Raw genomic sequence first — 16188 nt, forward strand, 5'->3', positions numbered from 1 at the left:
CGTACTAACAATTAATAATTTAACAATTTTTAATTTTAATGTTTTTTATTTATATGAGCAATAGAAGTACATGGATTTTAAATATATAAAGGCGGGGACCGCCCTTTATTTTGACTTTTCTTTTTTATGTATTCGTTGTTTAAAAGGCCAACATAAAAGTTACTTCGATAAAATTTTAAGTGTCTATCTATTACCTCTTTCTGACCGTCTGTTGAACAGACAGTCAAAAAGCAGAGGCTCAGTACTTGGTAGGGTCTCTTTTTTACATTTTCAAGTACGGAACATTAATTAGTCTAGTTAGTCAAAGTCACTTAGTTAAATCGTTGACCTGAGAAGCCTGTAACTAAAGACCAAAATAACATAATAATGCAAAAATGGCACTCACCGCCCAACTCGTCTCGTTATTTATTGCCCAATGTGTTAAATAATATAACGAGTGAAGTGCGAATCCATTTCACACAGGAGGTTCCGTATAACCATAAAATATATTTTTAAAAGATATTTTTTAACCGAAACGAGAGGGCAATGTTTTTCCAACGTATGTACTTATGTATGTGACATTCTTTGGTACGCCGTCCAGTCCAAAACGGCGTAACAGATTTTACTTATTATCAAGGGTCATTGGTTCCGTTTACATTGTGGGAGTGACATAGGCTTGGTTTTAGGCAGTAGGGTTTAATTTAGGTACGAGCATTGTAAAAATTTAAAGTGTCTACCAATTATAGTTCAAGAGGTAGAGGTCCCGTTTTTACCTTTGCGTACGGAACCCTAAACACGACACTTTATTTCACGAGTGACGTCTTATCCATCTCAAATCTAGATCAACGTTTTAGTCTCATTTTTATTTTTTCTTTAAGACGTGCCGTACATATTAAATGTTTTAAAATTAAATTAAATAAAATAACAAGATAGATTAGAATGATACACAAAATGATAGATTAGAACCTATTGTTCGATCGTAGTTTTGAAACTTTAATTTAATCGTAATGAAAAGCTTCATTTAATCAAACGAATGCTTTCAAATTGTGTTTTATTTATATTTAATATATCGTCAGGCATATATGATACCAATTTATTTATTATCTCCTTATTATGACAATAATATAAAAAAATGTCTGAGTAAATATATATTGGCTTTCTCTACAAATCAATCCTTGACGTTAACAATTTATTTTTTGAAGTAGGTCACTTACCCAAAAAAAACATGTTTATCAACAAATCTATATGTAACAGAAAGGGTGCATAAGTCTTACTAATATTATAAATCTGAAAGTAACTCTGTCTGTCTGTCTGTCTGTCCGTCTGTTTGTTTATCTGGTTGTCTCTTCTTCACGCGTAAACCACTGAACCGATTTTTATGACATTTTGTACAAAGATAGTTTGAGACCCGAGAAAGGACATAGGATAGTTTTTATCCCGGAAATCCCAAGGGAACTAGGGGTGGCGATGTAAGATCGGATTAATCGGAGAATCGATCTTTTGGACCCAAAACATCGATTATTTTAATCGATATTATCGTAAAATATCGTATTTGATCAAGTGATGATTTTTAGTAAAGTTGAAGGTACGTATTTACAGTTTTATGTATGTGAGTATGTTATATTATTTTCTATTAACGGGGGGGAAGTCGCGGGCAAAAACTAGTAAATAGTAAAACCTTAAACTGGTCCGTTGGTCAAGGGTAAGTGTGTTTTACACTAAAACCATTGGGCTCTCACATGGACTTGTAAATCAAGGTAAGGCAAAGTATTCGTGCGAGTTCGTCGCACCACCGTTACATTTACGGATACTATTACAAAATTGCTTTTATATTTTTCACTTGAGGCTACTCGCGCTCATTCGATCCACCCGCGCTAAAGTGGCGGCAGCGTGTACCGTCCTGTTAGAAGCTTAGTTAACATACGACAGTTATTAATAATCTATCCTAGTTTACATGACAAAGATTAAAATTTCTCAATTTCTGTCTAATAGAAATTGTCAAAAATTTTAACTTTCTGCCTACTAGAAATTGTGAAAAGTCGATCTTTTTTCCTGAAAGAATCAAATTTCGACCTTTAAATAAGTACAGGTTAATTATTAACCGTAATTAAATAACCTGAACCGTGGTGTTTATTGAGAATATCGAGTTCAAAGGATAAGCAAGAAAGCAAGACATAATACGCGAGAACAGGATTATTTTGTCAACAATAACACAAGGTAAGCTACTCTTTATTTTAGGAATGGAAAGAAATAAGAGCAGTTACACAAGTTGATTGCGTTTAATTAAGTTGATCATTATATAATTATTATTATATATAAGTGATAATATACTAAACCATTTGTAAATATAAAGTTCTTCCTGTTATTAAAAATAGCAAACGGATATGCAAAACGCGATCATAAAATATATTTTAACGCAACGTTGTCTAATTTTATAATTACCTTACTCAAAATATAATCTGTATAAGTAATGGGGTCGCATATAGGTGTAATTTCTTTTGGATGGGTGACGGCTAGGAACTAAGCTTCGTGCGAGCTTCAGTGCTTTCGATACCGTCTTAAATAAGTCATCGTCGTAAAACTTTGTCAGACATCTGAACTTCAAAACTTCAAACCCGGGTTGACCACAAAAGCTCTTTAGATATAATCAATCTTAGCAAATTTTTGCGTACCAAAGTTAAATTTGACAAACTTTGCTAGAAAAAACTGGTTAAGTTTGTTTATTACTACAGGGGGGTTACTACCATCTCTTAACATAATATTATTTTAATCATACTTTTACTTTTTTTTTGCAGGTAAGTTAACTTTTTAAGCAAAATATGACAATTTCAGTTGGTTTTATACAATGGATAAGCGAATAATTAGTAAGGGTTTAAGTTTGTTCAACTGTGTACGACGGAATATTTTACTGTTTTAAGGAGGAAATAAAACTTTCCTGAACTATGATGGTTTTTGAAAGATGGTGGTAGGCCCTCAGGCCTTCACTCGAGTAACCCGTTACCAGAATTACCGTTAGTCCTCCCCTAGTTGTACGACCTGTGGCAAACAATCTAAATATATATAACTCACAGGTGACTGACTGACATAGTGATCTATCAACGCACAGCCCAAACCACTGGACGGATTGGGCTGAAATTTGGCATGCAGGTAGATGTTATGACGTAGGCATCCGCTAAGAATGGATTTTGATCAATTCTACCCCCAAGGGCATAAACTAGGGGATTAAAATATTACTTCGTAACGCGAGCGAAGCCGCGGGCAAAAGCTCGTGTGGGATAAAAGGGATTATAGCCAGGACAGTCCTATCCGTAACCGATAAAGCCCTGCAGTCGGAATACCCCGTATGTGTACCTCAATTGACATAGCTCTACACTTAAGAACTTTTGTAAATCTAATAATTATGTAACATGTTTATGCCCACAGATGAATGAACCAAATAGAGTCGTATGAGTAAAAGTTCCAAACGAAGCCCAAGCATCTATCGACTTGTGCAATAAATCGAAACAGATGACTGCTCATGATTAACCCAGACACGCTGATTACCTCCGTAAGTAATACTTATAGATATCAGTATCCATGAGAACTATTTGATTGCTGTAATGCTAAAGTGGTCCGTTTTATTTTATAAGATAGAAGTAGGAAACATACAAAAGGTGAAAGGCTTGAAGGTGGTAGAACCTTTTGTGGTTCGACTCCGGTAGCACCACCTCCACACCTATTTCTGCCTAATAACAGCAGTGTTAAGCGCTGATGTGTTCCGTTTTCAAGGGTGTGGTAAGGGAGACAGACTTTTCCGAGGCGTTTCAGCTTAGTCCTCAGGGGTAGCAGCGCATCTGTGGCCGACCTCAGATGGAAATATCTAATCCTATCTGGGGTTGATTACAGATGTCCATGGGCGGCAGTAGCCACTTACCATCAGGTGGACTGCATGCTCGTCTGCTACTTCTATATTATAAAAAAAGAAAAGAAAAAAAGGTACACCTGATAGTATAGGGTCATTGCCACCCATGGGCTTCTTATATCATATACAGCAGGTTGTACCTGAAACCGATCACAAATGCGTAGCTTCTCCTGAAGAGTACAACAATCCGTAATATTTATAGACCACGATAATAAGGAATAAGAGCAAATATATACAAGAATAAAATAAAAGTTGTGCCCCGTGGTACCCACGTTTATATGCTCTGATTATTTCGCGAGATTTAAATGTATTTTCGCGGAACCCAAATCAAATTATTTTTCTAAAATAAAAGTAGTCCAAAGTTACTGCCTATAACATCAAGTAACTTCCATTGAAAGAATTTTTCATAAATACATAAAACCCAATGAGCAACTATACCCAATTCCGTGAACAGTAACACTACGAAAATATTTGCAAAGATTATAGTGGGGTGGAGACACAAGCAGGAATTTATAAATAAGCATGTGTGTCGGCAGACTTTCTGCCCTTTCCGATAGGTCGCGCGACGAAATTGACTTCTTGATTACGTCACTAGTGTCTTTATTGTTACTGACTGTGAATTGAAATTTATCAATTACTATATAGTGTCCAAAATTTGTATTTTTAAATGAAAACTTCTATATGCGCGCTGAACGATTTTTGTTAGAAAAAAATCTTAAGAGTTTGCTTGAAAAATACAAATACTGCGTATACTTAAATAAATAATATAGGTGTCACTATTATATAAATAAAGTTGTATGTATTATGTCACTGCTACCCTGTAACAACCCCCGATAAGATTAGAACTCTACCTGAGGTCGGCCACAGGTGCGTTTTTACACCTAAGGATTAAATTGAAGCGTTTTGGATACGTATATTCCTCTTACTACACCATTCAACCCAAAACAGAGCAGGATATAAAGCATAAATAGTTTTATCAGTTGTACTTCCTGAGTAGAACCATTAAGGATTCTAGCATCTTTAAATGTGTGAAAATCAACCTAAGGTCTAAGCCACCAACCAGTTAATAAATTTTAATTCACACATTACGAAATTATAGTCTGTAAAAAAATATTTTGGAAATACAAGGAAGACCACTTTATTTCATACTTTCAAGTTTACACCTTTGTCAGCAGCGCGAAAGATTGCCTTTATTCTTATAAACTCTGATTGTTTTAATTGCGAATATCAGTCACATAGTTACCACCATCTAAGGTCCGAGCTATGAACCACCGTCGCGACAAAACAAATATTTAGTATGAATATAACCTCAATTGGTCCTGTCACTTAAAAGTTACACGAACACTAACAAACACACCCACGATTGTATATATGAAGACACTCTTAACCTCTACGTAACTTAAAGGTGATATAGAATCCTTTGTGGTTCGACTCAGGCGAATAATCTTGGAATTTCTATAATGATTATGGTTGAATTTCAACCATAAGAAAAGTCTAAATAAATGCTAGCTGCATAAAATACCTCCACAAATATAAATCTGTTGAAAACAATTCCACCCTACCACCTTTACGTCGAAACGCCTTAAGTAGTTACACATACCTGAAAAGAAAAGAAAACATAACGTTAATTACAGTACCTACTCACAATATTTATAACGACAAAATAACGTTACAGGAACAAAATTTATGTTATTAATACTCAATATGAATAACTATTAGATATAGTATATAGCAGTTATTTTATATACCGCGTGGCTTCGTTCAAGTGGTACAACCCTTTGTTATTCGACTCCGGCGGCACCACCACCACACCCATATCTAACGACTAATAACATCAATGTTAGGGGCTGCTGTGTTCCGTTTTGAAGGGTGTGGTAAGGGAGACATACTTTTACGAGGCGTTCCAGCTTAGTCCTCAGGGGTAGCGGCGCATCTGTGGCCGACCTCAGGTAAAAATATCTAATCTTATCTGGGGTTGATTACAAATGTCCATGGGCGGCAGTAGTCACCTAACATCAGGTGGACTGCAAGCTCGTCTGCTACTCCTATATTATAAAAAAAAATCGACTCCGGCGGCACTACCGCCACACCTATCTCTGCCTCATAATACTGTTATATGTTGTTACATAATGTGTTAAGCGGTGCTATGTTCTGGTTTGAAGGGTGTGGTAAAAGATACATACTTTTCCGAAGCGTTCTGGCTTAGTCCTCAGAGGTAGTGGCGCATCTATGGCTAACCTTATGTAGGAATGTCTAACCCTTTCTGGGGTTGATTACAGATGTCCATGGGTGGTAGTAGTTATAACCATCAGGTGGAATGCAGCTCGTCTGCTACTACTATATTATAAACATCCATGATTATAAAAAAAATTACCTACACCGGAGTTAGGCCTAAGCATCGATAATTATGTCAATTCATTCATTGAAACTTCCTATATGCAGCCACATGTAGATTATAATACATGACTCGTAATTAAGGCGTAAAATATATAATAACTGTTTCGAAAGTTCAATATTACTGATTTACTGTGACTACGAAACTCAACAATGAGTTACATTACACTACATTAGTAATTTAATAGGCAATTTTATCAGCAGCTAACTAATGATATTCTGAGTGGATTTGCCTGGGGCATTTTAATCTATTTTAAGAGAAGTTACGAAATGTAGTATGTATTTAATTTATTGAACACAATATCGATTTTGAAATTTCTATTCATTTTTTATTTTCGATAAAATGCCTATTGAGTTTACAAGATTCTAATGTTCAAAATTTATTTAATTCAGAGAAGATAGTATTTTTCTGAATAGTAACGATTAAAATGATGCAATCTTTTACACCAAAGTTGATAATTTGTCAACTTTTGTCACAATTGTATATTTTAAAATCTTAATATACTATATATCGTATCTTTTTATAAGTAAATAAGCAGAAGTGAAATTACTTAACAGAAGAAAGAACTACTTAAAAATATAGCCGTACAACCGCCACATCTTAAGCCTATCCAACGACATAATTTTTTAAAATTTGTCAGGCCGTTTGTTCAAAAAATCCCATCCAATCCAATTCCACTCATTAAAAATACAATTATCCAATCGCTTTAACATAACATTTCTTTTTTTATTTTCAGTTTAATATAAGTTAACAACAAACCATGGATTTCTGCATACATTCCAAAATGAAGTTATCTACTATATCATTATGTATAACCTTCATATTACTTCAATGTATTTTTACTGAGGGCATGACACTAAGCAATAATCAGCGACGAGGCAAAAGGCAATCGCTACTACAAACACCTATATTAGAGATGCTAAGGAAGTCAATGGGCATCAATTATATTCCTGATATACCAACGGATCCCTTCGACATACTAAGGGACAGCTACCCGTTACCCAATGGTATTTTTTTTTATTTGACATCCTATTATAGTTCGTAATCGTCATCATTATCGCTGATACATTATTATACGGATGCTGAAAACGGTGCTTCAGATTTTCAATTCAAAATTTGAAGAGTTATTTTCAAATCAGAATGTCACGAGGTATGGTCAGAGACCACTACGCCGATCGAATGCAGATTCAGCCATCTTTGGGAACATTTTTCAGTAAATCTGAAGATTGTAGAATTTACATGGTTTTCTCGTCCTTTATAGTATGTGATATTAATTCCTACTAGCCTCATAATATCGAGATATCAGAAATGCATGTTTTGATTTGAACCCCAGATTTAAAAAAAACCGCCAAATTTCACACCAATAAACTATCTCTGCTCCCATATGTCATATCATCGTATCTCATTATTCATATTGCAGGTCTCAAGGCACCATTCACAGAATACGACTACATAATAATAGGAGCAGGCTCAGCCGGATGTGTTCTAGCATCTCGCTTGACTGAAGATCCTAATGTCACTGTGTTAGTGATAGAAGCTGGAAGACCGGAGATGTTGACAACAGATATACCAGGCATAGCACCATTCTTACAACGCACAGAATATGCTTGGCCGTACTACATGGAACCTCAACGAGACGTTTGTTTAGGTGTGACCATCATATTTGCAAATATATAATTTTTCTTTATAAAGAACACTTTTTAAAAATAAGAAAACCCTTTCATTTCACATCAATGATCGGGGGTCCATAAAAAATTATTGGACCACCTTGGCCGTCCGCCATATTGGATTTAGAGTAACGTCACTAATCCTAAATTGTCATCCAAACTAGGTCAATAGGTTGAAATTTCAGCTCAATTGGTTGGGGTTAGCTAGTTTAAAATTCAGTTGCAAGATTTGGCCCTCAAAAACTAACAAAGCAAATTAAATAAAAGCTTGAACACGTACTAATTTTACTTCAGGCATGATAAACCAAAGATGTTTCTGGCCAAGAGGCAAGGCCGTTGGTGGAACCAGCGTTATTAACTACATGATTTACACTCGTGGACATCCAGAAGACTGGAATAGAATAGAAGCTGACGGTAACTATGGATGGTAAGTGACAAATGAAAATACATTAAAAATTATATGCAATAAACGTGCATAGCCCCGAGACTCAGTGATTTCAATCGACCACAAGCAAATTTGGGCGTGGATGGGTGACCACTAGTTGCGTCATTTCATACGCATGTCCGTAATTCTAAGTGCAAGTAAAGATTTTCTTACCGGCTGTTATGAATATCAATCTCTAAGCTTTCTCGGAAACCTATGAAGGTTTAAAAGCGACCAACATGGTTTGGTCACTTATTGCAAACCGCACTGGAGCAGCATGATAATCCCCCTGTAGCCAGCACACTACAGATTGTGCAGAGAGACTCTTGCCCATCATAATGTCAATCATCATACATAAATGAGTTGAAGGCAAGCCATTATTATTTACGAGCGATATTGTAGAGATAATTTAGAACAATCATTATGACCTGTCATGTTTATTTAAAAGTTACAATTTTTTCTACACCTTTCCGTCTAATAAAATATTTTAGCATACTCACAACATCATTAATTTAACGGAGGCAATCAAATACCGTTAATAGCGTTGCGAAACACTAAATAACAGACTGACATGTTAGTATTCTTAATTCATTAAGTAATTCATTAAGTACTCTTAACTAATTTGGTTCAAGGAAAATCATTTACTGCTGCTGTTACCGCATCTCACTTAGTGATTATTAAAAAAATAAACGTTAAAGTGGTGTCCTTAAAAATTCCAGGTCTTACAATGATGTCCTGAAATACTACATTCGATCTGAACGTTCGAGCACTAAAGGACTTGAAGAACAATATCATGGTCGAACCGGGGAATTGAACGTTGAGTTTGGTCCTACGAGGCAAGTATATGACGTCACTACATAGTATAGTATAATTTAAATAAAATATTGCTCATTACTCATTTCTCGATCGACCGAGGCAATGACCTCAACGAATAGTAAGCATACCTATTTTTGCGGGTAGGTACTTAACATTAAATTAAGACATATCATTCAATTTATCATTTCTGCCTTTTACATTAATCATTCCGATATCTCATGATTTTTGTTAATGGTAATTGTCTCACTGCGTTTGTTGATATTAAAACTAAATATTATTAATAGAAATAATAATTAAAATTTCAGATCACCTCTGGCTGATACTTTTCTGGAAGCTGGAAGAATTTTAGGATATCCCTCTGGCGATTATAATTCACCAGAAGGTTTAAAATTTGGGTATGTTCAAACAACTACCTTGGCCGGAAAAAGATTAAGCGCTGCAAAAGCATTCTTGCACGGTATCAAAAGAAGATCAAATCTACACATTTTACCAATGACGAGGGTTACAAAAATTCTAATAGAGAGTGGAACGAAGACTGCTTACGGGGTTCGGTATATACGTAACCGTGTCAGAAGCGAAGTCAGAGCACGAAGAGAAGTCATACTCTCTGCTGGTCCCATTGCATCGCCACAGCTACTTATGTTATCAGGTATAGGACCGGCAAAACACCTAGCAAAGCATAAAATACCTCTCGTGCAGGATTTACCAGTCGGTCAAAGACTATATGACCACATTTCGTTCCCTGGTCTAATATTCACTCTTAACACGACTGGATTAAGTTTTATTGAAAGTAACCTAACAAATATAAGAAATGTTATACAATACGTCCAATTTAGTGATACACCAGCATCAACTCCAGGGGCTGTAGATGGTATTGGATATATTAGAACTCCACTTGCGAACAAATTTGAAACAAGGCCAGATATTGAATTAATCAGTATTGGTGGCTCCTTAGTGTCAGACGGCGGTTATGATGGAAGTAAAGCTGTAAGAAGAGGTATGATGATTTCTGAAGAAGTTTTTGATACAGCATACGGCTCTATAGATAATACGGAAACTTGGAGTGCTTTTCCTATGTTGTTGCATCCAAGATCAGTTGGTTATTTGGAACTGAAAAACACTAATCCTTTTAGTCATCCACGCATAATTGGGAACTACTTGACGGACCCTCTAGATACAGCTACATTTATAGCAGCAATTCGTTTCATACAAGCACTGACAAGAACTGAACCGTTCCAACGCTTAGGAGCACGTATACATCCAGCGAGGTATCCAGCTTGTCGTAATATGCTGTTTGATTCGGACCCGTATTGGGAATGTGCAGTCAGAACTCTTACAGCCACGTTGCATCATCAAGTCTCAACATGTCGTATGGGTCCAGTGCATGACAAATACGCTGTCGTAGACCCAGAGCTAAGGGTGTACGGAGTGAATCGATTACGTGTCGTAGATTCTAGCATCCTTCCTTACAGTGTTTCTGCTCACACGAACGCACCGGCCATTATGATCGGTGAAAAAGCATCAGATATGATAAAGGCTACATGGCAAAACTTATGATAAATGTAATGGATATGCAATATTCTTGTACATAACATCGTCTCAGTACTGCCGAGATAAGAATGGGTCATTACAATTTAAACGGATAGTTTTAGATCATAAGGTAGATAATAAGAGGTACATATTAGAATGTTGTTTATATTTTTCATCGAATGAATTAACGCATTGCTCTTGATGTTTTGTGATGTTTTTAAAAAAATGGAATGCAATAAAGACTGAATCTTTCAGTATTAAATTGTTATTTTATTTATGTATTTTTTTTTTCATAAAATGTAAAGCTTATAAGATTAAACGGAATCTGTGTATAAAGTGATATTTATAAAACGGTGCCAAACATATGCAAGAAGCATCTTGACTCTTGATAATGTGAAATGTCAAGTGGTTTAGAAAGTTCCTAATTAAATTGCATGTAATATAGCACAGATTTGAATTTAGTTGTGAAATACACGGATATTATGGTACATCAGATTTGTCGTAAAACTATTGATTGTTTTGTTAGCTACTAGAGCGGCGTTACCTGTCGCGCGTGTGTCCGCCCGCACGCGTGCCTCATTTTATCGTTTTACGCGTAGACACACACGGATAGCGAAGAAACTGAGCGTCTTATTCATGTGTGCGGGTAGAGCGCGCGTGCAGGCGTAAACCCGCGCGACAGGAAAGGCGCTTAATAGTTCAGTTGTCTTCTATAAACTTTTTCATACTTCAAATTAAATTTGAATACAAAATATTTAGTTCCGTGTAGGCAGATGAATATTTTTATTAATCGGAGCGTATAACAAATACAAGGTACAAAGTTAATTATTTTTTGTAAATGATGCGTTTAAATGTACATATTACTTAATTTTTAAAGTGCTGTCTGATATAAAATGAGAAACCGAATGTTTTTGCAATTGCATCTTGCAAGACAGAATCGGAGGTTGAAACCACGCGGTGGAATGCGCCCGCGCAGTTTGTGGGAGTGGTTTAACTGCACTGCATTGCATCACGTATTCGACAAGTACTTTAGTTAAATGAATATAGAGTTCTACCTGTATATATACAAAACTTTTTGATGTTCATACACTTATTTCATATACCTACGTACTTTTACTTCTTACGTACAACATATTTTTATAGAAATATAGATATTTCGAAAATATTTTAACTGTAAACCTTTATATGGGGAATTTCGAAAATTTGAATCTTTAGGGTTCATTTATAATTTATATTATTTTAATAAATTATGCAAAGTTCCATTCGCTAGTCCACGAATTGATTTGCGCCATCTATTGTACAATAGCCGTACTAACAAAAACTTAACAAAGTTCCCTCGAAATGAATAACTATGTAGTTACTACACCTTTACAAAACGCAAGTGCAAATAACATTAACTGGAAAAAATGCGTTAAAATTGAATCAGGCGTCTTGCCTTCGACTCCCTCGCAATTCGACATAGGTAGATACTACTGCCATCTAGCGGAATACTTTGTAACTACATGTGAGTCAATATTGAATTAGATAGTTTGGCAATTTTTATTTTTTTTCTATCTGTATATTTTTTGTACTTATGTACGTCATCGTTATTCTATCACTGTGTTCAACGTACAGTTTTTTCATCGAATATTAATTAATGGATCCTTGACACTTCTTTCTACTTAATCTGTTACAAATTTAAATATTATTGACCACGGAACAGATACTGTGACGGACTTCTATTAATAAGAGCTTCCGGATTAGATGCTGTATAATTTATGCGAGAAACATAATATGGAGATGCGTCATCTATTAGTATTAATTTGATTACTTCCGTTTATGTTCGATATTTTGGTTGTTTGTTCCTACCAACAGCACCTTTTGATGTTTCTTTTGAAGCGTAGCTATGGAGCCTCCGGAGTCGAATCACAAGGAATTCTATCACCTTTAGTTATAAATAAGCAAGAGTCCGAAGTTAGAAAATGTCGGCAAGAGGAAACTCAGGCACAACTAGTGTGTAACATAGGTAATTTATTTTTCCGACCAAAGCCAACAAGCGGTGTCACGGCGACAATGTAACCTTTCATACGCGATGTGCATACAAACTTACTGTTAGATCACTATCTAGACTTTTCTGTGCTCAATCTTAATAATTATAGTTTAAAAACTAAAACCACTCTTAAATCGCACAAGGAAAGTCGTTAATCCTGATTCCTGACGATCCTGATGAGGAGAATGGGATAAAATTATTAAAATCGTGTATAGTCATCGGTTCTCGATAATTGTTCAAAATTTTAAATTAATCGGACCGTTCAAAGTGGGTAAAAATCGAGTTCAAGCTAATAAAAGCGTGGTAAAAACTACCACAGCTACAAGAGTTAGAGCGGACTTGACATACCTGGCCAAAGACAGCACCATCTAACGAAACAATCGCCGACATCTATTTAATACTTTAATTAATACTTTAATATTCTACTCAATATTATAAGGTTGTAAATAATCCGCAGCACGTAATTTTTATAATTAAAACGAGGAAGTAGCAGAGAACAAAGGTAGGATTTTTTTTACTCCGAAATGACAAATGTTCACCTATACTATTTTTTATCGTACTCAAATAAATACGTTCATAGGTGAAGTATCATCACAAATGTCTTTTGCGTTAGATCATATCCGTAGCTATAACTTTTGTTTAGAGGGATCAGTACCCTAACCAATCAGCGCCCCTAACGGATTGTGCCAGAACTTGGAAATTGTATTGGCCAATACGTAAACAAATACCAAAACAGTCATATTTGTCGACACGTAAAAACTCGTGGTAAGGGTACTGGTTTCAAAAACAATGGCGTAACGGGGTTCGAAAGTTGAGATTCTTGCGAAAAAATGTTACGAATAAGGAGAATTTTTAAGTTGTTGGCGGAAAAGATACTATCTGCCTATGCTAAGGTGAAGGTCCGGACCCCATAATCCCCCCTCCTGTATGCTCGATCTAGATTGACGTGCAAATATGGCCAATGATGCCGCTTCGAAAAGTTCAGTGACACAGGTTTTTAAAAACAACAATAACAAATGCCAAGTTCAGAACATTATTTTTATTTTTTGTACATCCCCATACTAGGATTCCCTGTGTCGTGGATGCTATGGACACACAGAGACAAACACACAAACTTGTATTTGTCTCTTTGTGGGTGTTTACCCAGACCCAGAAATAGAAACCTAAATACATCATTTAGATATCTGTCTGGCCGGGGATCGAAACCGGGACCCTCTGCGCGTCCGACCGGTATGTTGACCACTCCGCCGAGTCGGTAACCATACCATAAAATAAATTGCACGTTATACATATAGACAGGCAGGCATAATTAAGGACTACATAGGGTCAAAGACCGTTAAAGTACCTACCTGGAAAGGCACCAATTAAATCAACGGTACTCCTTTAACAACTTAATAAACCTTTAACAATTTTAATGATAACAAACCGTTCTTTAACAAAGTTCGCTTTAAAATAATTTGTAAATTTATAAATAAGGTGGTAGAACCCTTTGTGGTTCGACTCCGGCGGCACCACCGCCACACCTATTTCTACCTAATAACAACAGTGTTAGGCGCTGCTGTGTTCCGGTTTGAAGGGTGTGGTAAGGGAGACAGACTTTTCCGAGGCGTTCCAGCTTAGTCCTCAGGGGTAGGGCGCATCTGTGGCCGACCTCAGGTATATTTAATCCTATCTGGGGTTGATTACAAGAGTCCATGGGCTTCAGTAGCCACTTACCAGCAGGTGGACTGCATACTCGTCTGCTACTCCTATATTATAAAAAAAAATGTTTTACCCATTAACCGTCGTAGTGTGAACGTACTTTGATACTCCGTTTTGTAGTGACATACGTGTTGGCGGTGGTTTTGTATGGTAGTGTACAGTGCACGGTTTAAAATATATGTCATATATGATGGTAGAGAACTATTGTGACGTACGTAGTTTTTATAACTTTATATTTTGCAGCTACAAATGTCATCGTCAACCGCCGTTGCTATCCAACTGCTGGGCATGGTTCTCCTCATAGACTTATATTTTTTCGCTATGTTATATGGTTCTCCTCTCAGAGTGAGTGACTTAGACAATAGTCCCCCATGCAGGCCAAGTGACTTCGCACACCCTTGAGAACATAATTCTTTTTTCGAAATCTCAGGCATGCAGACTATCCCACAATGGTTTCTTTCACCGTTTAAGAAATTGATAATTAAATTTGAATATGCACATTTCACATAACTGAAACATCTGACATAAGTTTAAAAAAACAGTGCTTAGGCGTGCCTGCGATTAGAACCTAAGACCTCCGAATGAGAGGCCGAGTTCCTAACCACCAGGCATAAATAAATACGTACTGCAAAGTACGTAATATATGAGCCTTAAATAACGAACCACATTGCACGCAATCAATTAACCGCACGGACTCGAGGGCGATATTAAACAATGCAATTAACACTTTAATCAATGACAATGACCGTGTTAACAATTTAATCGGCAAGTAACAATGTTAAGCATCAACATATCATTATTTGTTGTAGAGATAAGTTAAGTAATATCGAAAATAAAAGCTTATGAAATTATTACAACAATGAGTTGCCGTAGTTCAAATCAAAAGCAGATGGCAATCTGCACGTGTGGTAGTGTGTCAGGCAAGTTCATGAAAGATATTGAAGTGAAATGACTATTCAAGGTCGAATAAAATAAATCAATTATTTCGCTTAAAACTTATTACGATGATCATATTACATTAAAAAATATGCATCATATAAAAAGTTGGCATACAAGGTAAAGTGGTATTAAATATCAAAATAAAAAATTATGCTAAGCTTTGATATTATTATTTGCGATTCTGTGAAGATGAAAACTTATCGTAAACTTGCCTAGTGAAGCGATCTGAAGTAAGCTCTACCTGCAGGATGCCTAAAGAACAATATATAGGAAAGAGTACTAGTGAATTTGTACTGAAAACTAAAAGAAAAAATCAGTCAAGTATCCGATCCGAAGTCCGAGATAGAAAAACATATCACTTAAGTACGCTTAATAAAATAAATTACTATCACAGCATCGATTACCATTTAATTAATGTGCGCTGTATTTAACGATAAATCTGAAAAAAATTCAATAACATCCAAGAAAAACATACCTATTAATATAGACCTCACAAAGTAACGTAAAGTAGGTATACATAAAGTGTAATCTAAACATACAATACCTATGTATGTATATAAACAAATAGTTTAGAGTTTTGCAGTCCACCTCTTTTACTAGTCTAACTGGAGAGGTTGGGGGAAGTTTCATTGACGAAAAACCGCTCAAAGTAATTAAACCGCTTTTCAGGGTCGAAAACGACCGTAAGCTGGAAACACATTGCTCCAACAATTATGCACCAAGTTTGGAAAACCGGTAATGAACAATGTTATGTTGCATACTCCGAATATAGTACAGAACGCAATAGTAGTCATGACCGTCATTCAT

General features: G+C 35.9%; 2 protein-coding genes across 3 annotated transcripts in view; one reads left to right on the forward strand and one right to left on the reverse strand.

Moving 5' to 3' along the window:
* Flo2 (flotillin-2) overlaps nt 1–16188 on the reverse strand; it is a 398911-nt gene that overhangs the window by 354965 nt on the left and 27758 nt on the right. The window lies entirely within an intron of this gene.
* On the forward strand, nt 1828–10974 carry LOC140746308 (glucose dehydrogenase [FAD, quinone]-like). Of its 2 annotated transcripts, none has more exons than XM_073078414.1 (7): nt 1828–2196; nt 3403–3526; nt 7012–7282; nt 7696–7923; nt 8237–8369; nt 9086–9202; nt 9488–10974. In XM_073078414.1, exons 3-7 carry the CDS (start codon nt 7036–7038, stop codon nt 10737–10739), a joined length of 1977 nt encoding a protein of 658 aa, XP_072934515.1. In that variant the 5' UTR covers nt 1828–2196; nt 3403–3526; nt 7012–7035; the 3' UTR covers nt 10740–10974. The 2 variants fall into 2 exon arrangements, with proteins under 2 accessions (XP_072934515.1, XP_072934516.1); XM_073078415.1 differs by lacking the exon at nt 1828–2196 and adding an exon at nt 3068–3320.

The sequence above is a fragment of the Epargyreus clarus genome, unplaced genomic scaffold (genome assembly GCF_041222505.1).
Source record: "Epargyreus clarus isolate Ecla_fem2 unplaced genomic scaffold, WU_Ecla_fem_2.2 ptg000012l, whole genome shotgun sequence".
NCBI lineage: Eukaryota > Metazoa > Arthropoda > Insecta > Lepidoptera > Hesperiidae > Epargyreus > Epargyreus clarus.

Coding starts and splice junctions, on each gene's coding strand:
- LOC140746308 (XM_073078414.1), top strand. CDS start 7,036: ATGGATTTCTGCATACATTCCAAAATGAAGTTATCTACTATATCATTA. Junction 7,283..7,695: donor CAGCTACCCGTTACCCAATG/GTATTTTTTTTT, acceptor TTCATATTGCAG/GTCTCAAGGCACCATTCACA. Junction 7,924..8,236: donor TCAACGAGACGTTTGTTTAG/GTGTGACCATCA, acceptor ATTTTACTTCAG/GCATGATAAACCAAAGATGT.